Below are 23,310 nucleotides of genomic sequence, written 5' to 3'. Positions count from 1 at the left end.
GAAGCAGGAAAAATACCTCTTTTAGGTAAATTAGTTTATTTAAAAAAACAAATAATGCCACTATATATCTTGCCTGCTGTTCTCCCCAAAAGACTGAATAGTACCGGTGTTCTGCCTTCCTTGGTGACTGAAGATGGTGATGTCTCTTAATACTGTATTTTCCATAATGAAGTATAGATCATGTTCTGCTGTTTCTGATTGGCTGCAGTAAATGCATTTTCCATTTGTGTGCTTTACTGTTTTATATAATGCATGGTGGAGACCATGTGGCCTATTCTGACATGTGTGATGAAAATTTCTTCTCCATTTCTTCCACACGTCTTTGTATACGTCAACCGTCTTAGCTTCAGTTTTGTGTCATGGAACATGTAGATCTAACATTTTAACTGTGTTTTCAATACTGAAAAGTCTCCTTATTCTCTTAAATGGGTTTCGCTGTCAGTGTTAAGTCACTCGGATGTTTGAGCTTCACTGTGCAGAGTGATGCTGAGAAAATTGCCACTAGAAGGCTGTTTTATATTCATCTTCTGAAAGTTTCTTTGTGATAACAAACTGGATTTTATGATATTGGAGCTTTCAAAGTCATGTGAAGTGCAACGTTTAACTTGGAGGCAGGCTCTTATGTCCATGTTTTCTTAAAGCAGAGTATTTCTTGTATACAGGGCAGGGTAATCAAACTGCAGCCCGTGAGTCAGATATGGCTCATTTCAAAATGTTCCATGGCAAATGAGAAGATAAATGGGCCCATACTTTTTGACTGTTATTCTTGTATTTTGTTTTATGAAACTGATACCATAAAACGGATACGTGAGATTAATTTATTCAATGTACTAATATAATATTATTAGAGCTAGTTATTATTAGTTAGTTGTAGCCATTTATTAAAAGCATTGTCTGTGTGGCCCTCCAGCCCCAGTGATCTTCCCCTCTGGCCATGTTAGTTTGAGCAGTTCACACGGCAGCCCAGAAGAGGGCGCTGACGCACCGTGTTGTTCACTCAGCGACTTGATTATGTGGAGGAAGAAGAAGGGCCAGACAGCTAGTGACAGCCGAATTGAACCGCTCCCCCAAGCAGCCGTTAGTAAACTGGATCAAACGGGGACATTACCGGACAGCTCGACGGGGACACGGCAGTAACGTCGGTTAACGCTCGGTGGACACGGAAGACGCGGTTTACAACTTTGAAACTTGACTACCGTAGTTGGTTGGCGCCGCTCCGAGCAATGTTATCGCGCGTGCCGATGGCCAACTGAGTTAACACTGTTGCTTCTAGTTGTAGCATCGACAACGTTAGCCGTAACGTTTGACATCTGGCGAGCGAGAAAGCTGAGCAGCCTCGGTGTTTACGGTCCCGGCGGGTCGCCCGCTTCTTTAGCCTGGCAGGTTATCGACAAAACGTCAGGTGGTGTCGGGTCCTCAGTAAGGATGGGTGACATTAACCCATCGACATCGCACGCGTTTGAGCCCGAGGTGAGTGTTATTATGTGACTGAGAGGAGTTTTCTGTCGCGGCTAGCGACGTTAGCAGAGATGTCGACCTGCTCAGCACACGGTGCATGTTAGTTAGCGTTAGCTCGGCGCGCTAATGTTGACAGAACAGTTATTAGCCCATCGTGCAGAAATTCAAGCAAGTTTTTACACGTGCTTTAAACGTTCAGACAAGTCTGCGTTAGACTGTCAACTTTCGCCAGTGAATCCTGACATAGTGTCCGAGAAGGAGTCGTTAACGTCGCGACTTGAATCAGTACTTTGTGCACGTTACAGCTAGCTCGGTCTGTGTTTCATCGAAAAAGAAAACATTCCATCACGAAGCATGCTAACATGAACGCCGGCTAACTGTCCATCGTTTTCACGCCGTCAGTCAACAGTTTGCCAACACTCGTGTCTGTATGACTCTCTGGGACTGTTTTTGATAGTTGGTGATACGAAGCACTTTTCGGCTTCAAGGTTTCCGTTTGCCAGCTCAACTACACGGACACCAGCCCTTTAACATTAGCTATTCACCTGGCTAACATAAGCTGCCGGTTCTAGTTGGGGTCATCAGCGTGTGTGTGTGTGTGTGTGTGGGGGGGGGGGGGGATATGTCCATGCATATCATCAAACTTGAACTAAAAAAAAAAAAGGTTCACTTTTGTTGTCTCTGAGTGTTAGCACGGAGGATGTGTGGCGATCAGTTTTCTTTCATGTCAACGCCATGTTGTGTAGATTTGATGCAGCTAACGTTTCATGGATGCTTCTCTCTGCTTCAGGGGTTCAGTCCGCCATACAGGAGGAGGAGGACGGTGGAGGATTTTAACAAGTTTTGCACTTTTGTATTGGCCTATGCCGGTTACATCCCGTATCCCCAGGAGGTAAGTACGTGAGGCTGTCAGTGCCTGTACGTTCATCTACACATAAGCATCTCCATTGTTGGGCTATATTGGTGCCTCCTGTTAATGTTGATGTCCCTGTTTTAATCAGCCATATCTCTTGTTGTACGCAGCTACTGCATGTTTCCATATGTAAACAAGCAAAATAAAAAATCCTGGTAAAGTAGAAAAACCTATATAATGTTGTTTTAGTCTAATATTTATCAACGTATAAATATTAGATGATATTAGATCAAGAGGTGTGTGGCAAATTATTAAAGGCAATAAAGTCCGACAAACTAAGGGGGTAGTAAAACTTAGCCTTCTGTCTATCACATATATTTTTTTTGTTCTTGAATGATGTTGACTCAGCAACTTGGGTATGAGACCAAGGTCTCTATTTGCTAATTTTAATCTTCTGTTTGGGTACAGAGAGAGATAGATAGCTGGACAATGAGATTATCTTAAACCAATCCTTTTTGTCTCTGTAGTTTCTGTAGATCTCTAATCTCTAGCTTTTTCTTGCCATTTCACAGACTGTTCCTGGTGTAAGACATGGCTGCATTGCCTCCTGGCTAGTTTTTGCTGGTTTCCTTTGACTGTTTTGTTACATTTAACGTCCGCTGCTGTTTGTGACTTCCTTATCTGACCCCTCTGTTGGGTGGAAAGTAGCCCTGGTCCAACTTAGAATTCAATTATCACCATGTTCCTGCTTGTAACACAATCATATACATTTAACACAGTGTATTAAGAACATGCACTACACTGCCCAAAACATCGAAGCCCTGTCCTGTTATCAGGCCACCCATTCCCGTCTGTGTGCTGGCACACAAAGTGTTGTTTTCTGATTTATTTTTCATGTTGAGGGCAGTTTACTTTGTCAGAATTAGTGCTGGATAAATTTACTCACTCCTCGTCAATATCAGCAGCAGTGGTTTCTATATTCAGACTGCCTCTCTTTTGAAGGTTTTTTTGGTTCACTATGGTGCTCCTCAGTTTCTCTCTAACAGGGTCATTGTATTGTTCAGCAGAGGAATCTGTGTGAAGAGCTGTCGCACACATTTTGAATCCGTTAGTCACCACCTTTATCGCCTAAAACTAGCGTGAACTCCCATTATAGGATTCTTCACTGCGCAGTAGCTCCAGCCCACCCAACAGTACAGGCAGCACAGCTGACAGTGATGGCTGGACCCCAGGACCCCCAACCTCCTGCCCCCAACGCCCTCCCAAGGTCCCGCAGGACAGGAGCAGGAAACGCCCACCGCCTGGACCCACACTGTCCAGTCACGCCAAGAAAGACGTAAGCTGAAGTGCTGTCAAATGATTCGCCACATATGTCCATCTCCTAAAATCAAACCAAATCAGATTTGCCCTAATTTTGATATGCACGCCTGATATTTTCTCTTCTGCAGCACACGATCACCACCCTGCATCCAGACGACCGCAGGAAAGCTGACAAGCTGAAGAAGAAGAAGAGAAGAAAGGAGAGGGAGCATCAGTCTGGTGAGGAAAGCGAGGTTCAGCAAGCCCGCTCAGCCATCCCAGAGCCGCAGTGTCCCGTCTCCTTCAGCGGCCGAATGATCAAAGAAGAGCCTGAAGATGAGATCAGCATTCCCCTCCACCCCCAGTGCCTGCCAAACCCATCCCCCTGCAAAGAGGAGCCCAAGGAGGAGCGTCGACACTGGGATGGTCAAGACCTTGAAGAAGGGGTCGTAAAGGTGCAGAAGGTGGAGGGCTTTTCAGGAAGCAGAACAGTGTTTCGTCAGGGGAAACAGGTGGTGTTCAGAGACGAGGATGGGTCAGGAGAGGATGAGGACATAATGGTGGACTCGGGTAAGATCTCACTGTGCTACGAATGCTTACATGTCAGAAATCTGATGGTTGAATGAAATGAACGCTCGGTGTGTTCTCTCTTCTGTCTTCTCAGACGACGACTCGTGGGACCTGGTGACATGTTTCTGCACGAAGCCTTTCGCGGGCCGGGCCATGATCGAATGTAACAAGTGTAACACCTGGATCCACCTGTCGTGCGCCAAGATCCGCAAGAGCCACGTGCCAGAGACATATGTGTGCCAGAGCTGCCGAGAGATGAAAGGACCGGCGGACGCCCGACGCTCCCACCGCTCTCGTGTCGGCCCACGCAAGCATCTGCTAGACTGACCCCTGGACGAACCCTGAACTCTGACCCCTTCCGCTCCTGCGTACCCTCCACCTGCTGGACTCAGACCCCTTCCTCAAATTCAGGTCTTGCACCCCTCCAGTCTCTGTCCTTCATGGTCAACCGTGAACCCACATTTTCTAGAAACACTTTGGTGGACTTATCCCAAGCCCTTATCCCATTTGAAAACCTTTTGAGTGCTATTTTAGATTTACTAAGGTTTGTTTCTGCTTCCTACAGACTCTGTGCGTAAAGCAATCACTGAATGGATGTCTGTCTGTAGATGACATTAGCATAGCAGCAAACCGCTACTTGTTGGGACTTCTGTGTCTCGTGAACACTGGAAACATTTGAACTGCCATGTAGACAGAATATCCTCACAACTGCCACCCACTATGGTGCATGCTGGGATTTGTGGGAAAAGATGGTTTTCACTTTTTCTCACTTTTTTTGATTTTTAAATCCATCTGACCTTTCTGTCGTAGAGACAGGTATATCTTTCAGATTAAACTGGATTTGTTTTCTCTATGATGCCTCCGTTCATGTTACTTAATTAACCATTTAAAATGAGAAAAAACAAGTTAAGCCTTGTGATAATTGCTTCAGACGGTGCTATAGTTTTAAGCTGAGGTATAATCCAATAGAACAAAGATGTAGGATAAGAGCCTAGAGTCTGCATCTGCTTCATCTGGTTGTTGTTCTGTTTTTTTATTTAAGATTTTTGGAAAGAATATCATTGTAGCTATGAGCTCATACAACCGAACCAAGCGCTTGTTCTCCTCCCTTCCACTTCACAAGCTGTCTTCCAGCCTCGGCTATTCCTCTGAATCAAAATGTTACTCGGCCATAAAGGGAGATTTCACACTCTATGTTTCTCAAAGTGTTAAAACAGTGTCCTTATCACACCATTTTTTGTTTGTTTTCCGAATAAAGAAATTGTTATTTAAATATCTTTAACAGCCACATATCTGACAAGAATCGGATAACGCAACAGGTTTCGAGTAAAGGTGGTTTTTCGTTCTGCATTTCATGACTGTGTTGGGCGGCGGTATTGTTCATGAATCATTTTTATTATTAAAACCATTATTTACTACTTACTTGTAAACGGTTTCATGTCCAAGACAAGGTTATCACAGACAAATATATTTATATAAGGGAACTCCTACGGCCGTCCTGTTGAGGTATCGATAGAAAAAAAATGAAGCTATCTTAACTAGAATAGTGTTGGTAGAGAGATTCTCTCAACAGTCCAGTTGACATTATGCATGCGAGTGTGTTTGTTTGAATGAGGGTGCCGGCGATGCACGTGGTGCTGTGAGTTGTCTCAACTAAGCTCCATGGTTTTTGGGTTGTTTGTAAGATGGAGAAATAGAAATCTGCAAAGTGCCGTGGGCAGGGTTGGTTTGTTTTTGTGTCCGAAGCATCCGATAAGACCAGATCTCAGTCCCTCATCACCTCTCGCTAACATTTTCACAGCAGTATTCAGTTCTATATGAAGCAGGTTTAAATGAAAATGTTTTTTTTTTTTTTTTAAATTTTTTAGGACATTTCTCCTCTAAAACTTCCTCTAGTTTGGATGAGAGATTTGAAGCTTTGTTATTCACGTGCCATCTGCTGTTGGGCCTGTCTGTGTAGGCTACATGTTGTTTCTGATTATATACAAAGCCATACTGTAGTGACAGATTTTTAGACTCAGAACCTTGGATGTTAGTCCAGGATGGGGTTTTACAATGCAGAATCAAAGACTTCACCGGAGACCAACTTACACACAGACACACACACAGACACAGACACACACACTATGAATGTTGGGTTTTGTCGAGAACACAGGAGTTTTAAAGTGGTTAACCTAACTGGTTCGTACCCAGCAATCACTTCGGTTGTGATGTTTTTAAGACCGAAAGTCACTTGCAGTTTCTCAGGACACGTATGTCTTGAAGAGACTCTGAAGACATCTTCAGGCACAAATTCTTAATTTTAGTCTGTGTCTTAAAGACATTGGTGTAATAAATGTTAACAATGCTCATTGTGATACAGCTTGTTTCTTCTGGTCCTGGGTTGTCCTTTCCCCTCACTGAGAAAGCGTTGTCTGTACTGTGGTGCAAACTGTTTCTGTGAAACTATTGTAAACTATTGTAAATAAAGAGTTACAGTTTTACCTGCTGATTGGTTTTTCAGCTATGTTCTAGTAATCACATGCCACTTATTTTTTTTTTTTTTTTTTTAATTTTTTTTATATTTATTGTAGTCTTTACAGGACAGTACATCAGCTCCTCAACCATACATAACATTGACATACTGAAGTGAAGGTTCGGATGATGGGTTGGAATGTAAGGGCAGGATGCAGTCTTGTCGGCTGGCCTCATGGTGGCACTAGAGCAGAGGTGACCTGACAAAACACTTCACAGCGCACACACAGCTAAAAAAAAAAAAAAAAAATAAAGAAAAATACTAGAAACAATCAGCGCAAAATGGCTGCTGCAAATAGTGACCTCTACACAGGATCCTTGCTATAGATCTCACTGGACACACACACACACACACACACACACACACACACACACACACACACAGACAGGCATCCTTCAAACTGAACACCAAACTTTCTCCATCTCAGTGTGGTTTTATTTTTACGCACCTTCTGTCAGACAAATCACAGCAATAGAACCGGAACTGAAATCAAAGGAGGACGCTATATAACCGCATTAGTCACTACTTACGAGATGCAAACTGCAGTTCAGTAAAAGTGTACTGCTGCTACAATTAGAGGCTCCAGCACCACTTCGATGACAACTAGCCTCGAATGTTTATTTTAAATACTGTACATTTTGTGCAAAATATTACTTTTATATGCAATAAAATTCTATTTGCATCCTACACTAGTGATTTTTCAGGATTTCCCTGAAGTTCACCAACAGGCTCATCCCGACAAAATATGGAATAACTGGCCAACTTCTGGTAGTTAAGAATCAATCTATCTACAGTTATAAATACGGACACAAACAATAGATCAGAATAAGGAGAAAAATCTAATTACATGGAAGTTGCATTGTGCAATTAATATGAATAAATGTCACCATCTTGTCCACCTCTCCACTCTGATGAGAAAATAGCAGTTAGTTAGTGTTTGAATTATCATTTGAAATACAGAAATTAAATCTCACTGTATCAAGTAGGGCTTTAGTCTCGACAGTATATCACTAAGTATAAGGAGTGGCAGATTTTTTTTTAATAAAAAAAATGAATGAAAATGTATCAAATTAAAGGATATGGCATAGGACCGGTGTTGAAACTCAATGTACATTTTAAAGCCAAATTCAAAGTGGTTTTAGTGAGACTCGGCTGCAGTGACCGCTTCAGCAGCAAACAAGCTCCATGAGGCAAAGCGTTGATCCGAGTCACATCCCAACCACAAAACAATTTCAATATCCGTATTTGAAAATAATGCATCAGATCTATACCTGTATTTACTGTTATCACTGGCTTTGAGCCGGACATACACCAGCAAAGTAAAAACTATAACCTTCACCGGATTAAAAATCAATTTAGAAAATTCCGTGCAGAGACAATCGATAAAACACTGACGCTAATCAAATCCAAGTTGAATTTTTGCCTTTAAATTGGTGTCTCGAAAGAGAAATAAAAAAAATCGATATGGAGAATTCCTTCTTCAGTTCTCACGTTCCCTCCTTGGCTCGTACGATCCCTCCCTACCTTCACAGATAGAAGTTTTAAGCACCTGTTTACTTCGGCTGACTGGCACCTAACTGAGCAGCAGATATATTATTAATATATATTAAATTAGGATGAGACAAGTAAAGAAAAACATGAGTTTGGTCAGTCCTCAGAGGCATGATCCTGCATAGTGTTACTATAGACGTTTGCATGAATTATTGCAATGACTACCATTGTTGGATTCAAAACTACCAGGGTGATACACATACAGGACAAAGACTACAATGACATGGGGGGAGGATCACTGCTCCTCTGTAATCCACCTGACATAATCAATATCAATACTTTTTTTTTTTACGTATCTATGTATTTTTATCACCATGGCTGCAGTGTCAGTCTCATATAAAACTATGTTCTGGGCTAATGTCTGATCTCTTACAGCAGGCTGATACTGGAGCAGCTCTGTGAGGTGTAGCCGACTGGGGACAACAACAAAAAACAACCTCAGACCTGTCTCCTGGATTCTGCCGGACCCGGGGAACGACCTACAGGAAAGGGAGGAGTGGAGGAACTTGATAAACAGATTCTCTAATACCATGACAGAAGAGGGCCAGATGAGGGAAACAAACTTATTTCTGATGCGTCCCCTCCACTCTCAGGCTCTTCTTCTGTTTACACAAAGTCTGTTTTATCAGCAGTCGCCTTCTGTTTCTCCAGCAGCAGTGGTCTCCTAGGACTCGGACTCAAGTCTGTGCGCTGACAAGACAAAACAAATATATATATAATTCGAACATGGATGCAAGCTCATAGTGTGAGTTTTAATAATGTTGGAATTAGTGTGCAGCTACGAGGCTCTCTGGTAAAGTGGCTGCATACTAACATTGCTTGGGTATCCGAAGTGGCTCCGTGTCTGCAGAGAGGACTTGGTGCATGACACCTCTGAACTGGTACAGCAATTTTAGACTCTTCTCCTCTCCCACACAGGGGTCGTAGAAGCCTGGCAACCCCGCCTGCACACAGAGTAACCATTCAACTGCAATGTATGAGAGCAGATGAACGAGACCTTCGGGCACAAAACCGTCATTTGATTGGACGCACCTTGGAGGACTCGGTGAGGATGAGTTTGGAGTCTTTGACCAGGCACTGCAGAGGCACAGTCACGTCGATGACCTTGGCTTTCTCCTGCTTCTGGCTGGTGTCTGACACAAACTTTCCATACCAGGCGTTCAGGATGATCAGACCTGCACGGTAACATGCAGCGGTGTGAGGGGCTTTTATGTAACTCTGTGTGTGTGTGTGTGTGTGTGTGTGTGTGTGTGTGTGTGTGTGTGTGTGTGTGTGTGTGTGTGTGTGTGTGTGTGTGTCAAAACAGAAATATTACCACAGAAAACCAAAGATGTTTAATGCATGATTATAATGTGAGTGTTGGTCTTTGGATTCCTTCTACAACCATGTAAACACTAACTCTGACAAACTTTGGCGTGATCTTTTTTTACAACGTTTGCTTGATATTACAGCAAAGCAACTATTCTACCAACTATTCAGGATTATTTTGGCCCTAAAAAAATATATTTCAGGGTATTTTTGCAATAAATATATCCTTGACGATATGAAAAATATTAAATATTATTCTGTTGTTAAATTCAAGAACACAGAATTACAAACAGAAATGTGTGTAGTCTTATCTGTGTGCATTAATGTAACAGTTTGCCTTTAAATAATACTGTAGTTTGTTGTACAGCTGATATTTTACAACTGATGACCACACCACTGAAGCCCCTCCCCCTTTTGGAACTAACTCCTCCCCCGTGAAGTTGCTCTGAGCCATGCTTCTCGTTGTTGTGCCCAAGTTACTCATACCGTACAATTTTGCATCGTAAAACTATGACATACTTTACTTCAACAAGTCGTAATACTGCCTTTGTCGTGAATCAACATAACAGGAAATCCATTACCACGCTGAAATCATTGCTTTGATTTATGCCAGTGTCCATTCTGATGTCCCACGTTTCATTCTAAATGTTTAACCTACAGAGACGTCCTATAACACCATCATCACTCGCTTCAAAGCATTAGATGAAGTCAGACAAACAGGATCCTGAAGCTGCACTATATTATGTAGTGTGTGGACAGCTGCCATGACAAATGTGTCTGAAGTACACATTTGGATTTTTACCACGTTTGGGCTGGCTACAAACTAAAAAAAGATTCTCAGTTTTTCACCCTAGTGTAATGTCTGTGTGTGTGTGTGTGTGTGTGTGTGTGTGTGTGTGTGTGTGTGTGTGTGTGTGTGTGTGTGTGTGTGTGTGTGTGTGTGTGTGTGTGTGGTGTGTGTGTCTGTGTGTGTAGTCCCACCCATCTTGGATTCTTCTGCTTCCGTGATTCTCCTCACAGACTCCTGCATCAGCAGAACCTGCAGAGGGGCCAAGGGAGAGAGGAGGAGGACGAGGAAGAGGAGGACAAGGAGGAGGAGGAAGAGGGCGAGGAGGAGGAGGAGAGCAAAACAGGATTGGATGCCAGAGAGATATTTCAGACGAGATTGAGTCATGAGTTCGTAATTAGCAGAGCTGAACTTGGAAACAATGATGCCCCCCCCCCCCCCCACCCCCACCCCCACACACACACGCACACACACACGAAGAATAAGTGTGCTACCGCGTGTGAGTACTCACAGCCGACTCTGCCTCCTGCTTCTTCTTGGCGATGTCTGTGGCGGAGCTCTTCCTCTGCAGCTCCAGCTCTCTAAAGGAGGCGCAGAGGCAGACAAAGCAGACATCAACAATCACCCACAGGGATTCACAGTGGAGGCTCCCTGTGATGACAGCGGGAGCGTGAAAGAAACCCCTCTAGCACTAACAACACTCGTAACTGAAACGCTGCATTTTTCGCCCAAATCAGGGGCGTGGAGTTGCCTTTGTTTTGAAGCACAAACATTTGTGATGTGACTATCTATAAAATTCATACAAATTAAGGAGAACTTGGTACTTATGGGTGATTGGTAAGGAAAGATTATTCTCTATTAAATTCAGTCTGAATGAAGATGAATTTTTATCATGACTGAAAACAAGCCTGGAACAAAGATTTCCTTCTACTGGTTGAGGCAGAGCAGGTTTTACTCACTCTATTTTCTGTGCTTGTGAATAAGGGATGATGATCAGCCGGTGGATGGCCAGGTACACCAGCAGGGGCCCCGCAGTGGCGTAGAAGACAGCGCTGGGCAGCAGCTGATCTGTCAGGTGGACCGGAAACAGGTACGTCTGACTTGCCCGCGCCAGCCTGTAACAAACCCACCGGCACAAGTGTAAAACCACACATTATAGACAGTCATGCAGCGAGACACAGGAAGAGTGAGGTCAGATTTCGGGGCTGGACAAGTACTTGATCTTGAGTGTGACTCCCTGTGGGACACCGATGCTGACAGTGGCTGACAGTACACTGTGTCGGCTGATCTTCCTCTCTGCTCCATATTCCACCACAGTGCCGAACCAGCCCGTCCTGTAGAAGCAGGAACACAAAAGTCCACTTGAGAAAAGGAGCCAGGCAGCTACTGATGACATCATAGTGCCAGTGCAAAAAAATGTTGTAGGATCAATTATATGCATTTCTCACAACATATATTTTCTTTTGACTGTTAAATTGACCTTTTTACATCAATTTCTGATTTTATGAATGTTAAATTTAATCTAGTGTCATTTTTTATATTTCATATTTTAAATCATTTTGTATTGTTTTTTTAAATGATTTTTTTTTTTCTCCTTTAGCTGTTTTTAAAGCAGTCTTTGGCTTTATGTTTCCAACTCTGGGAACTTCAGTGAACTGACGCACACTGGACTATGATTCTGCATGTTAGTCTGAAAGTTAAAACATAAGAGGTCAACAAAAACAGGATGCAACATCAACATACTTCCACCAGCTCATTAACAGAATATTTTTATTGTCAAATTTTAACTGACAATTTTTTGCCCAATATTCCTGTCTTTCCGGGAATACATTTAGGATATCATTAAGATACACATACTTGACAGAGCCTTTAACTTTGGTCTGGTCTTCATCCTGGAACTTGTACTGGTAGCTCATCATCAGGTAGGAGTGAGGCACACCCAGCTGGAAGGAGAGTGTTGGGAAGCCACAAGCGTCGTGATAAAGAGCAGATAACGAATGGGCAGCAACATTTAGAGTCATCAATGAACTTCTGCTTTTGTTTGTGTGTACCTGCAGAGCGAGAGTAAAGTGGCTGCTCTTCGTGTCTCGGACCAGGCTGGTCGTCATGGCGCTGTTGGGCCCCCAGCGCCACTGGAGGTAACCCATAGTGTTCTGGTCCAGGTGGCGCGCCGTCATCAGAGAACAGGTCGGACGCAAACCTCGAGGAGAGAACTGCAAACCGCACTGGGCTGTCAAGAAGCTGGAGGGGGGGAAAGGACATATGGATAGGAGGTATGAAGGGATGGATGCTGTTCATATGTTAATACAGTTCTTTAATATGTGAAAAACAAAAGAAGTGGGCCATACCAGCGTGGAGTGAGATTCCGAAACACCTTCAACCCAATGAGAGGTCCCAAGATGTCTCCTGCACCTAACTCCACCTGCAGACATAAATACATGGAAGGAGGTGATCGTTCCAGAAAACCGATCATTTAATATTGGACCAGCTGCTCCTTTCACCATCTACAATGTGCTTCAGTGTGTGTGTGTGTGTGTGTGTGTGTGTGTGTGTGTGTGTGTGTGTGTGTGTGTGTGTGTGTGTGTGTGTGTGTGTGTGTGTGTTTCTGTGTTTGTGTGTACCTCTCCCCAGCCTTTTGCTGACATGATCCTGCGTACAGTCATGTTGATGTTGCCCCCTCCGTTCCCATTGTGCGTAGAGAGCGAACCCGACAGCACTGCTGTGTCCAGGTTCGTCAGAGGAGCCTGAAGTGAGACAGAAAAAGTGATGCCTGGTAAAAAAAACAAAAAAACAAGAAACCAAAGTGATGCTGGCCCAAGTTTGCACGTGGGTGGACAGTAACTGCTCAGCGAGCGTGCTCTGTTGTACCTCTATGGACTGGGAAATATGCATCTTGTTGATTTCAATATGTGGAAAGCCTCCTCCTGGCATCTCTTCAAAGTCTTCGTCATAGCGGTCAAACAGGTCGGTTGCATCCACACCGACGCTGATGGTGCCCTGGATAATGACGGAGTGAGAAAAAGAGATTGACAGAATTAATTATGGAAGAAGGACATATAATGAAATGAAAGTGGTCAAAGTGGTGGCCCACATGACAAACACAGTGAAAGTAATGAAGTTGGTGAAGGATTGTCAGGCAGTTGTGTCGGAGTAAACCTTGGGGTTTGTTCTTTGCTGCAGTCTCCTCTCTTCTCTTTCTCTCTGTAGCTTTTCATACTCTTCTCGAATTTCTGCTGGTGTCCTCTTCCTCTCCACCACCTACATGGTGTCATGAAATACAGGTGAAGAAGATGTGCAAAGTAGCAGCAAAACCCCTCAAATATAAGACAGGTAGGTTAGAAAACGAACCTCCCAGCCTTCCACCTCCAGCCCTTTCTTCCCAAAGATGTCATAGATGGCTCTGGAGTGAGCATCACTGAGCACTGAGGGGAAATTACAGTTCAGCTTACATTTTGTGTTTTGTATGATGCTTGGTCTGTTTTAATGTCCATGGAGATGCCATTTGTTTGTGTCAGTGAGTGTCCTTACCTTCATAAGCCTGGTGAACCTGGTTGAAAAGTTGTTCTGCTTGACTTTTCAGCTCTGGGTCTCTATGTTTGTCAGGATGGTAGAGCATACATAGCCTCCGATATGATGCCTTCAGCTCGTCCAATGTAGCCTGTGACAAGAGTGAGAACGACTGTCACTCCTGAGCAGGGTTGCAACCTATTTTCAATATTGACTAATCTCCTAAATATTTTGTTGTTTGACTTGTTAATCATTTGGCCTGAAATGACCAAAATGCCAGAAAATTGGAATTTCTTTGCCCAAACAAGTTTATCTCCTTTTTTGAGGCAAGGTACGTTTATTTGTATTTCACATTTGAGCAACCAGGCAATTCAAAGTGCTTTACACAGAACATGAACGACATCAGCACAAAATGTAGACGTAACAGATAGCAATTAAAAAACGAAAAATAAAAAATAGAACTACAACAGTAAAAGTGACAGCGCAGCGTAAAAAAGAAGTTATTATTTGATTTAACAACAAACAGAAAGGTCTCCAGCCTTAATTTTAAAGAACTGAGAGTTGCAGCAGACCTGCGGTTCTCTGAGTTTGTTCAAAACATGTGAAGCAGACCTTTTCCAGAATACCTGAGGTATACCTGATGGTTCATAGTCGCACATCAGAAATGTATTTTGGACCTAAACAGTTCAGTGTATTATAAAGTGACAGTAGTATTTTTTAAATCAATTATTTGACAGACAGCTCTGCAGTGTAAAGATTTGAGACGCTCCACTTTCTTAGTCTTGAAGAAACACCTCCACCTGTCTGATCAATATTATAGAGAGACCTGTAAACACAAAATGACAGTAGTCGAGTCGACTGAAGATAAATGTATGGATACGATTTTACAAATCCTACTGAGACATACGTTTTTTTAACCCTCCAAACGTTCTCATGGTGATAGTGAGGAGACTTTGTAAATATATTAATGTGGCTATTAAGATTCATGTTTGAGATTTATAAAAGAAACTGACATCTGAAAGGCTGAAACCAGCAAATGTGTTGCTTTTGCTTGAAAATAATTGAAAACTGTTGCAATAATTTTCCCTCAGAAGACTAATCAAGTAATTGTACTGATATTACACAACTACATTAAAGGGGACAATTTGAAGACATAAAACTACCAGGTAACTTCAATTAAAAGTGTCCTAATCCACTGTTAGGTTATGGTGTCTGCCTCAGTTACTACCTAATGCTATCTCATGTTATCCAGCTGATCGAGCCATAGTCGTGACCCAGTTTTGATGATAACTGAGATATAAGGCGATGCTCATTGCTGCAATCGCAGCATTTTTGACAACACTCAATTTCAATGCAAAGTACATGGTTAAATAGCGTGCTTCTGCGTGCATCTGCATCATCAACCGGTCTGAAGCTCGATGATGAAGATGATGGTGCTGCTGACAGAGAGAATCGTTATTCAAGTGGAAGATGATACACCGGATGCACACCACTTTCTCAATGACAATCCACCCCGATGGTCACGGTAACAGGTCCACTATCGTCGGACCGCTCTGTAAAACATGGGGGAAACACTTACCTCTTTCCTGACGTTGAGCAGAGAGTAGTAGTCCTGATTATTAAACTCAAAATCATCCTCCAAGGAAGCCGCCATGTTTGCGTTTGCTCCGTCTCGGTCCCGCCCACCGCCTCGGTGTTCTGGAAGCTCATTGGTCAGCCATAAGGAAGCGCCCGGGTTGGTCTGTCGTCCTCTGCTGGTTGTGTTTGAGCTTTACCAGGAAGAGATTTGGCACCTCCATTCAAGGAGAGAGGCTCAAGCGACTGAGGAGTGTTTTAGAAGGTACGGCGTCTGTCTCTGTGCAAAAAGTCCACCAATATATTATTATTATTATTATTATTATTGAAAACACTATGCTACGGTTTAGCACCGGTTCTCACTTCTGATTGGCCGAACAACCATCGCCCACCAACAGGACGCTAATTTGTTAGCAGCTAGTTTTTGTTTATTTTATCTTTCTGACAGTCTTACCTTGCGTGTTTAAAACAACCTATAAAGTAGCTGTCATGACACTGTCAACCTTTCAACACTATCTGTCTCCAGTCATTGTTCTGCCATGGATGGAGTCATCTGTTTGGAGGCCCTGCTGGCCCCCAGTAAGCACCTGTTTCTCCCCCTCTGGTACCTGGCCCTGTGTTTCTGTATAAGGTAACCAGGTGTCCCAGTTTTTTTAAGACTACACAGCATTTTTTTTCCTTGTCCTGTGTCCCACATATTGAGACAGTGTCCCACGTTTTGATTGTCTCTAGTCTTCAAGCGACAACACAGCAGGACACACACTTTTCTAAAATGTGGCTTTTGCTTATTTGCGCTGTGCCTGAATTTAAGCAGGATCGCGTTGCCACAAATGGCATTTGCCATTTGGCACTTGTACGGAAATGCCTGTAGCATTTGAATGCATTCGTCACAAACTAAAACGGAATGTTTTTGCGCCCTCTATTTCACCCACATAATAATCATACTGATGGAAATTGTTCAACAGCAGTATGGTGGTACTTAGTGAAAAGTAAACACTCCTATGTGGATGTGTGCAACTATTGTGTGCAACTATTTGTTTTCCTCCGCCACGTCTGAAAATTGGCCGGTGGTCCCTCGATTTCCGCTACGTAATCATGATGGTGACTGTTGAGGTTGAAAAGTTCTAGCATTTCATACTCAATTTGTGGACAAGTATGAGTCTCCAATCCTGGTACATACTGGACCGTCTGCATGCACCTAAATTATTCAGCGCAACTGTGCAAGTTTGCGCTTTGAGACACAGCCACTGTCTAGAGAGGTCTTTTTTGCATTCTTGGAGAGTTTCACAGCCACTATGGATTTTCTTAGACGCTTGAAAGGAGATGAGACAACGGGTGTTCAGTTGGTTGCAATCTGCAACATGTCTGCCAGATGCTACTAAATCCTACACACTGGGCCTCAAGTTACGAGCAAAACTCTGAAGTAACATTTAGAAAGCCCCCTTTGAGTATATTTATTTTTCTGTACTTTAGCATTTTCATTTCATACAGCTTTATCCCTCCTATTTCTGTATGAACTATTGTACATTGTGCTCCACTACATGTAGATAATAGAGCAGATTAAGATTTTACAACCAAGTCATAAACATTTTTATAGAAGAGGTTGCATTGTTATTGGTCAAACTACCAAAACAGAGGCCTGAATTAAGGACGCCCGGCCACAGCATTAAAATACTGCTGCATCTGTAAATCAGAAACATAAATAGACCCTCTGCTACGACACATACGTTTTATTTTTTATGCTTACTGTACATAATTTAGCAGATAATATTTGAACATTTTAAATGCAGGACTTTAATTTGTAATGGAACTGGCTGTCTTCAGTATCTTAGTGAATAATCTGAAAACCTCTCACACTCCACTACACCATATCAGTAAGTGATTTATCGCTGCATCAACATGTACTGTATATTTTGGAGGACATTTTTTAATCTGATTAGTAACAAATAACTAAAGATCTCTGACAAGTGAAATGTACATTTTTCCTTCTGTGGAGGACTCGGCTCCAGCTAACGTTGACATAAAGTAAATGCAGCGCTAAACATTTGCTGCAGACATAAGTTTTATGATTGGACAATTCCCAGCTGACACACGTTCCTCATTGTCATTCATCCTGCTTGTATTCTGTCGATCTCAAGTACCTAGATTGCCTTTGCACTACGAGGCGGACCATAGGTTGCCGAGGACGAACCATTCAAAACCTCTATTTTCAGTGAAGCGTGTCTACGGAAAGGATTGTCTCTGTCAAACACAAGGCTTTGGTGCAAAGGCGATATTCTACCCCGAGGCACAGAGTGACAGTGTGGGTTGGAAACGAGAACATAATGGTCCCAGTTAAGCCCTACTATTTAGAAGGGATAACCAAGTATAAAGCAGTAGAATTATAAATAACCTGTCAGTAAGGATATAGACTCGTTATAAACCGAACTTTCTGTATGGATGTTATGGAAGTAATACAACGATTTTCCTGCTAGAGCCAAAACAAGAAGACATGGGGAGACATGTTTTTCCATTTCATTCTCTAAGTGTTATCTGACCTGTCATCACTTTAATTTAATAACATGGCTCTAAGAAAGCAGGTAGTGAGTGCGCACAGCCTGTGTAGGCGCGTGTGGAGCTGTCCTTTCAGCACCGCAAGCTTCAGCACCACAACGAATGACAGCACCCGCCAGCCCACGCGCATATAAAAAAAAAGAAAAGTCTTTTTCAGGCAGTTCTTTTCATTTAAATTCAAGAGGGGGTTCATAATTTATGGCGAGACGCGACCTTACATCGCATTTTCTGAACAGTCCACCGGGTTTGCATGTGAAGAAATGAGCGCGCGCGCGAGTTTGTATGCCTAGGCAATGTATATGTGTGTAGACCTATGTGTGTGAGAGAGAGAGAGAGAGAAGATGATGATGAGCATGATGATGATGCTGTGGGAGGCTGTCAAGGTGTCCTCGAATACAGACGTCGTTCAGTGACGTGAAAGGGGTGAGAGAGAGAGAGTGGGGAAGAGTGCGCGTGAACATCAGGGGGCGTGGCTAACGGGAATAAGTGGAGGGATGGAGAATTCCGCGAGTCACCATCACGGATCCCCGCTGTCAATCCTCACCTTTTGGACCAATAGGCTCGCTGAACGCGGCAGGCTCGCCCCACCACCCCCCAAACCTTCTTCTCAGCCCCACCCCCCTCCTTGAGCTGTCCTCTCCGTGCACGCGCGTGGTCACCCCCCACCGCCACCACCACCACACCCCCCTCCCACCACCACTAGGTCGAGTCGAGGAGGAGGAGGAGGAGGAAGAGGAGGAGGAGGAGGGATGAGGCGCGCGGCGGAGGGGAAATGGCTGCCGAAAACAAGCCGGAAGGTAAGAGAGAAATAACGGTTTTTATTTGGGGTGGCAGAGTCCTGCTATTCTGGGTTCAGACGAGGCAATGAAGGGACAGAGGCACGGAGGAGGGCAGAGATAACGGCAGGGCTCTCCCTCTCTTCTAGCCCGTCCCGAAAACACGGACGCTGTGTGGTGCTGAACCAGCGACTGTGTGGAGCACGGTTAACCGACAGCAAATAAATAACAGGAGGAGAGTTGTCCTGTCGGTACGGGCTCCGACTGAGTCCGGGTAGGGTAGTTTTTCACCGTCCGATGTGCTCACCAGCGTTTCCCCTGAGTAGCTGGTTTATGAGTGCTTTTTGAGCGTGTAGCATAAAAGGGATGGGGATGAGAGAGGATAAGAGTGGTTCACGCTGAAGGAATTCAGATGCTTTCTGTGTGTGTGTGTGTGTGTGTGTGCGTGCGTGCGTGCTTGTGCGCGTGCGTGCGTGTGTGTGTTTATCTGTCTGTCTTTAAGCATAAAACAGACCACAGAATTGCAGATTTCCTTTCCTGACAGGCACGCAACCCCCCAACCAGCTGTGTATTTATTTAGTCCCAATCTAACGTCGGTGTGTATGCGCGTGAATGCGTGTGTTTATGTTTGTGTTCATTTGGTGTTGATGTGTGTGCTTATAGTTGCCAAGGCGCTGAAGGTGAGAATCTGGCTGCATTTACGTTGGGGAGGGGGAAGGGGGGAGGGGTTGGGGGTGATGGCATGTATGTATGTATGTGTGTCAATTTTAGGTCATAATAGGAATCTAGTTTCATTTTTTACTCCCTAAACTAAACTCGTGGGGTCCTCGTCACCACACACAACCAACCATTTCATTCAGACTGCAATTCATTCATTCATGAATTATTTAGGGGTGATAATATTATCTCTATCTCAACTCAGGGGTTAAGAGAGTCTTCATTCTTTACTAGGTGTGTTTGATATTTGTTTGGTGGTCTGTTACTGCCGAGGCATTAAAGGGTTAAATTTCCTAAAGAAACCTGTTTAGCCAAAACCATAGCTGCAGACTTTGGTATTAATGAAAAAGTTCCTGAGCCACTTTAGAGATAAAATGAAACACAGCAGTAAAAACTTTCCATTTACATCGGCCTTTTTATTGGACTCTTCTTCAATGATTGATGTTCCTCAGCCTGGTCATTATGGAAATGACGGGGAGAGCCTCAAACACTCTCTCCACTAGAGAGCAACGCTGAGCAAGATTTCTCTTAGGGACAATTTTTGGCTAACATGAACTACACAAGTACTGTCATAAATATCTGAAGCACATTTCAGGCGTACGTCACTTTAAGTTAGACATACGTACACACGTGCGAGCGAGCATGCACTATGCTGCCAGAGGCAAAGACAGGGCCGTGGGTTGAGACTCCCGTTGCGTGAAAAAACTAGAACTGTTAGATGAGACACAGGCCCCATAGGCAGATTAGCAGGCACTGTACCACACACATATAAAAACCTCCCCCATGCCCATACTGTACTAAACCTACACACTCACGCAAACACATTCTCGTTCCCAGTGTGGGGGATTTTTGCCCATTACCCCCTCAGTGTTATGTGTAGAATGGATGTAATAATTTACAAGCTTCAGCCCTGCTGAATGAAAGCCAAATGAATCGCGGCGGCGAAGGCAGCAGACAGCTATCCACTGTTTCCATTCCCTGGCAGATGTGTGTGGCGCCGAACAGCAGAGTACACCAGTGGGCATGTGAACAACATCCAACATATAGCCTGGAAGACCATCTCCCTCTGCGCTGGTTAGTCTACTTTGTATCATAGCAACAGTGGTCAGGGAAACAGAGAAATGATGAGAGAGAGGAGAAACTAAAGCTGGGCAAAAGTTAGTCACACGCACGGAGGCAGTGTATCTGCTGTGGCCAATCGATCAAGGGACACAATGGATGCAAGTTAGTGGATCAGAAAATGGATCAGCCCACATGCATATCACTTGGAGACTTGTTTCTGGGCTTTAAAGGAGGGAGAATGAGGTGAGGTGTGCGATTGCCAAGGAAACCGAAGTCTGGAGTCTCTCCTAAATATGTCTTTTACTTTTCTCTTTTTCTTTTTCTGTCTCCGTAGGACTGAAGAAGATAAGAAATCCAGAGCGAATGGTCAGGATTGCTGTTGGTTACACAGGACACACCCCTCCCAAGAGTGACGACACTGACGCCAACAGTAAGAGACACACAAACACCCCTCACACAGCTTGTGTATGCACGCCTGTGTGTGAGGGGTGTTTAAGTGGCACGCGCGCATTTGTCTGTAGCACAGGGTGACTCTGGGAGCAAGTATAAAAGCCTTCTGGCAGAATGATGTGATGCGGGAACTGAGGTCTCCTTCTCATCTGCTCTGTAACAGATCACACTTACACATACACACACACATACACACACACACACACCACACACACGCACACACACACACACACACACACACACACACACACACACACACACACACACACACACACACACACACACACACACACACACACACACACACACACACACACCGTCACACACACTCTATCTCTGTGTCTCTCTGCTGAGACGTCATTCCAATTCAACTCTGTTACACATCATGTTTATTCATGCATGCCAGTACAGTATTAGTGGGCACACACACACACACACACACACACACACACACACACACACACACACACACACACACACACACACACACACACACACACACACACACACACACACACACACACACACACACACACACTACCGCACATAGCCATGCAGAAGGCAGGGCTTACTTTGGCTATCAGTAGTTTATTGTCATACCTAATCTGTACACATGGCATTATGTATCTATAATCCTCAATGGGCCTTGTTAAACTAGAAGTGAGATGGAGTGTGTAATCTGGGGTCGGTGCATGGCCGCGTGTGTACATGAGTGTGGAGTGGGCACATGTGTGATTGCCGTGGTGCGTTAGCGGAACTATAAAGGCAATGATTGTTTTGATTGGCTATTGATTCCAGACCACATGGCACAGATACATGTCCGTGCCTCTGTGTGGGAAAATAACAGACGTGGGGAGGAGGAGACGGACATGGTGCGTAGTGAGGTGGTGGTAGTGGTAGTGGGGTTGTCCAGAGAGAATGGGGCGGCATGATATAACCCCAATAAACCCCTCAACCCCCCTCGCTCATTTCAAAAGGAGCAGCTGGGCCTCCTACCTGCACCGGACCCTTTAAACTGAGAGATAGAGAACAACACTGTTACAAAATAGCAAATAAGGAATTAAGAGACTAGAACAGAAGAGAACAGAAATGTGGGTTCTGTTTGGGATGACTGTTTAATATAAGCTGAGGCTTCCCGAGCCGATCCCTGTCTCCTATCTGTTCTCACGTCCCAGCTGGAGGATTACTGGAGGAAAAGTTTATCAGCAGAATGATAAAATTAGCATGCACGCCCATCTCTCTATCCCTTCTCCCCCTCCGCCCCCTGCTCTCCCTCTTTTTCTCATCTCTCCCTCCCTCTTCCTGCACTCTCACTCATCTCGTGCTATGCTCACCCCCCTCCGTCCCCCCATCTCTATCTTCTCCCTGCCCTCGCTCTCCCTTCTGCCCTCCCGCCCTCCCCCAACCCTCTATCTAGCTGCTGTGCAATGAGCCTTTCTTTCTGTCACATTAATTTTATCCCAAAAAAGGGGGGAAACGTGAAAATTTCCCCTGACGCCTCCTAATATCAGTAGGGGGAGAGTTAAGAGTTGCATTTGGAGCGTTTTTCTCTCTCTTTACTGAGGAGAGTTTTATAATTAACTGACAGCCATCTCACAAGGGCATTGGCTTGTTTCTGTGTTAAATATGGAGATGACAGTTTTATGAGGTAAAATATTCATCAGATGGAGGCCGCTCTTCTGTGTGATTCCAGTCTAAATTATGGCATTTGATAGGGTACCAAAGCAATGTTTCACTTTAGTCGAACATTTTCACTTTTTAGCACACATACTTCTATATGACTTAATGAGCCATCACTTTCACATTAGCATTCTGGATTTGTCACTCTTTTGGGCTCTTTTTACTAGTTTAGCAAGGGGGTGTGTGATCTGTGTGCAGCTGGAATTTGTGGCTCCCTGCTGCGGGACTCACATGAAGCAATGCAGGTGTATAAACTGTTTTATTATTTCAAATCCGAATGTAAATGTGAACGGCACAGAATTTCCATATTTAGATGTGTTTTCCGGGTGTCCCAGGATGGTTTATTTTCCTGGGTAGCCAGAAACAAAAGAGAAGTTTTTGCCCCATGTCACACCGCTGTACAGCTCCACCGAGAGTCGTTTGGAACAGATGGAAAAGACGATTGCAACAGTACCCAGGCTGATTTTTTTTTTATTTTATTTTTTTAGAACAGGCACGCATTCACTGGTTCAGGATTGTTAGAAATACAAGATACAACTCTTTGGGGTGTAAAAGCTCATCAGCATTCAACAAATCTGCAAAGTTGGTTCTCCACTCCTCGTCAGCAGGGAGAGTAAATGTGAGGATGGGTTAAGGTGATGGTTTTGTC

General features: G+C 44.0%; 3 protein-coding genes across 7 annotated transcripts in view; 2 read left to right on the top strand and 1 right to left on the bottom strand.

Moving 5' to 3' along the window:
- Positions 1–1,032: 1,032 nt before the first annotated feature.
- Positions 1,033–6,663, top strand: phf13 (PHD finger protein 13). Its single transcript, XM_069710987.1, has 5 exons — positions 1,033–1,470; positions 2,249–2,350; positions 3,468–3,647; positions 3,760–4,180; positions 4,275–6,663. The coding sequence occupies exons 1-5, from the start codon at positions 1,426–1,428 to the stop codon at positions 4,505–4,507; spliced, it is 981 nt and encodes a 326-aa protein (XP_069567088.1). The 5' UTR covers positions 1,033–1,425; the 3' UTR covers positions 4,508–6,663.
- Positions 6,664–7,057: 394 nt separating this feature from the next.
- Positions 7,058–15,590, bottom strand: LOC138628129 (dnaJ homolog subfamily C member 11-like). Of its 2 annotated transcripts, XR_011311448.1 has the most exons (17): positions 15,428–15,590; positions 13,870–13,999; positions 13,690–13,763; positions 13,498–13,599; positions 13,210–13,338; positions 12,963–13,085; positions 12,690–12,763; positions 12,393–12,582; positions 12,199–12,284; positions 11,559–11,675; positions 11,301–11,456; positions 10,853–10,922; positions 10,536–10,593; positions 9,279–9,421; positions 9,061–9,190; positions 8,810–8,936; positions 7,058–8,725 (listed from the first exon to the last, which is right to left on the bottom strand). XR_011311448.1 is itself a non-coding variant. In XM_069710974.1 (16 exons), the coding sequence occupies exons 1-16, from the start codon at positions 15,500–15,502 to the stop codon at positions 8,911–8,913; spliced, it is 1,683 nt and encodes a 560-aa protein (XP_069567075.1). In that variant the 5' UTR covers positions 15,503–15,590; the 3' UTR covers positions 7,058–8,910. The 2 variants fall into 2 exon arrangements, 1 of the variants encoding a protein (XP_069567075.1); XM_069710974.1 differs by having other exon boundaries at positions 7,058–8,936.
- A 3,057-nt stretch (positions 15,591–18,647) lies between these two features.
- The window catches only part of LOC138628106 (calmodulin-binding transcription activator 1-like), a 51,016-nt gene continuing 46,353 nt past the window's right edge, over positions 18,648–23,310 (top strand). For 2 of the 4 annotated variants that reach the window (XM_069710962.1, XM_069710936.1), the window contains exons 1-2: positions 18,650–18,773; positions 20,866–20,961. In XM_069710962.1, coding sequence (XP_069567063.1) covers positions 18,749–18,773; positions 20,866–20,961 — 121 coding nt within the window. In that variant the 5' untranslated portion in view covers positions 18,650–18,748. Of the gene's footprint in view, positions 18,774–20,865; positions 20,962–23,310 lie in introns of all 4 variants that reach the window. The other 2 variants (XM_069710944.1, XM_069710954.1) reach the window with 2 other exon arrangements.

This window comes from Brachyistius frenatus, unplaced genomic scaffold (assembly GCF_029030835.1).
Source record: "Brachyistius frenatus isolate BFR_SWC_R1_liver_20210118 unplaced genomic scaffold, ASM2903083v1 Contig_4, whole genome shotgun sequence".
NCBI classification, from domain to species: Eukaryota; Metazoa; Chordata; class Actinopteri; family Embiotocidae; genus Brachyistius; species Brachyistius frenatus.
The sequence above is the reverse complement of the archived record's forward strand: the minus strand, read 5'-3'. Positions and strand labels throughout refer to the sequence as shown.

Coding starts and splice junctions, on each gene's coding strand:
- phf13 (XM_069710987.1), top strand. CDS start 1,426: ATGGGTGACATTAACCCATCGACATCGCACGCGTTTGAGCCCGAG. Junction 3,648..3,759: donor CCAGTCACGCCAAGAAAGAC/GTAAGCTGAAGT, acceptor TCTCTTCTGCAG/CACACGATCACCACCCTGCA. Junction 4,181..4,274: donor GGACATAATGGTGGACTCGG/GTAAGATCTCAC, acceptor CTGTCTTCTCAG/ACGACGACTCGTGGGACCTG.
- LOC138628129 (XM_069710974.1), bottom strand. CDS start 15,502: ATGGCGGCTTCCTTGGAGGATGATTTTGAGTTTAATAATCAGGACTAC. Junction 12,583..12,689: donor CGGAATCTCACTCCACGCTG/GTATGGCCCACT, acceptor CCCCCCCTCCAG/CTTCTTGACAGCCCAGTGCG. Junction 12,285..12,392: donor ACTTTACTCTCGCTCTGCAG/GTACACACAAAC, acceptor CTCTCCTTCCAG/CTGGGTGTGCCTCACTCCTA.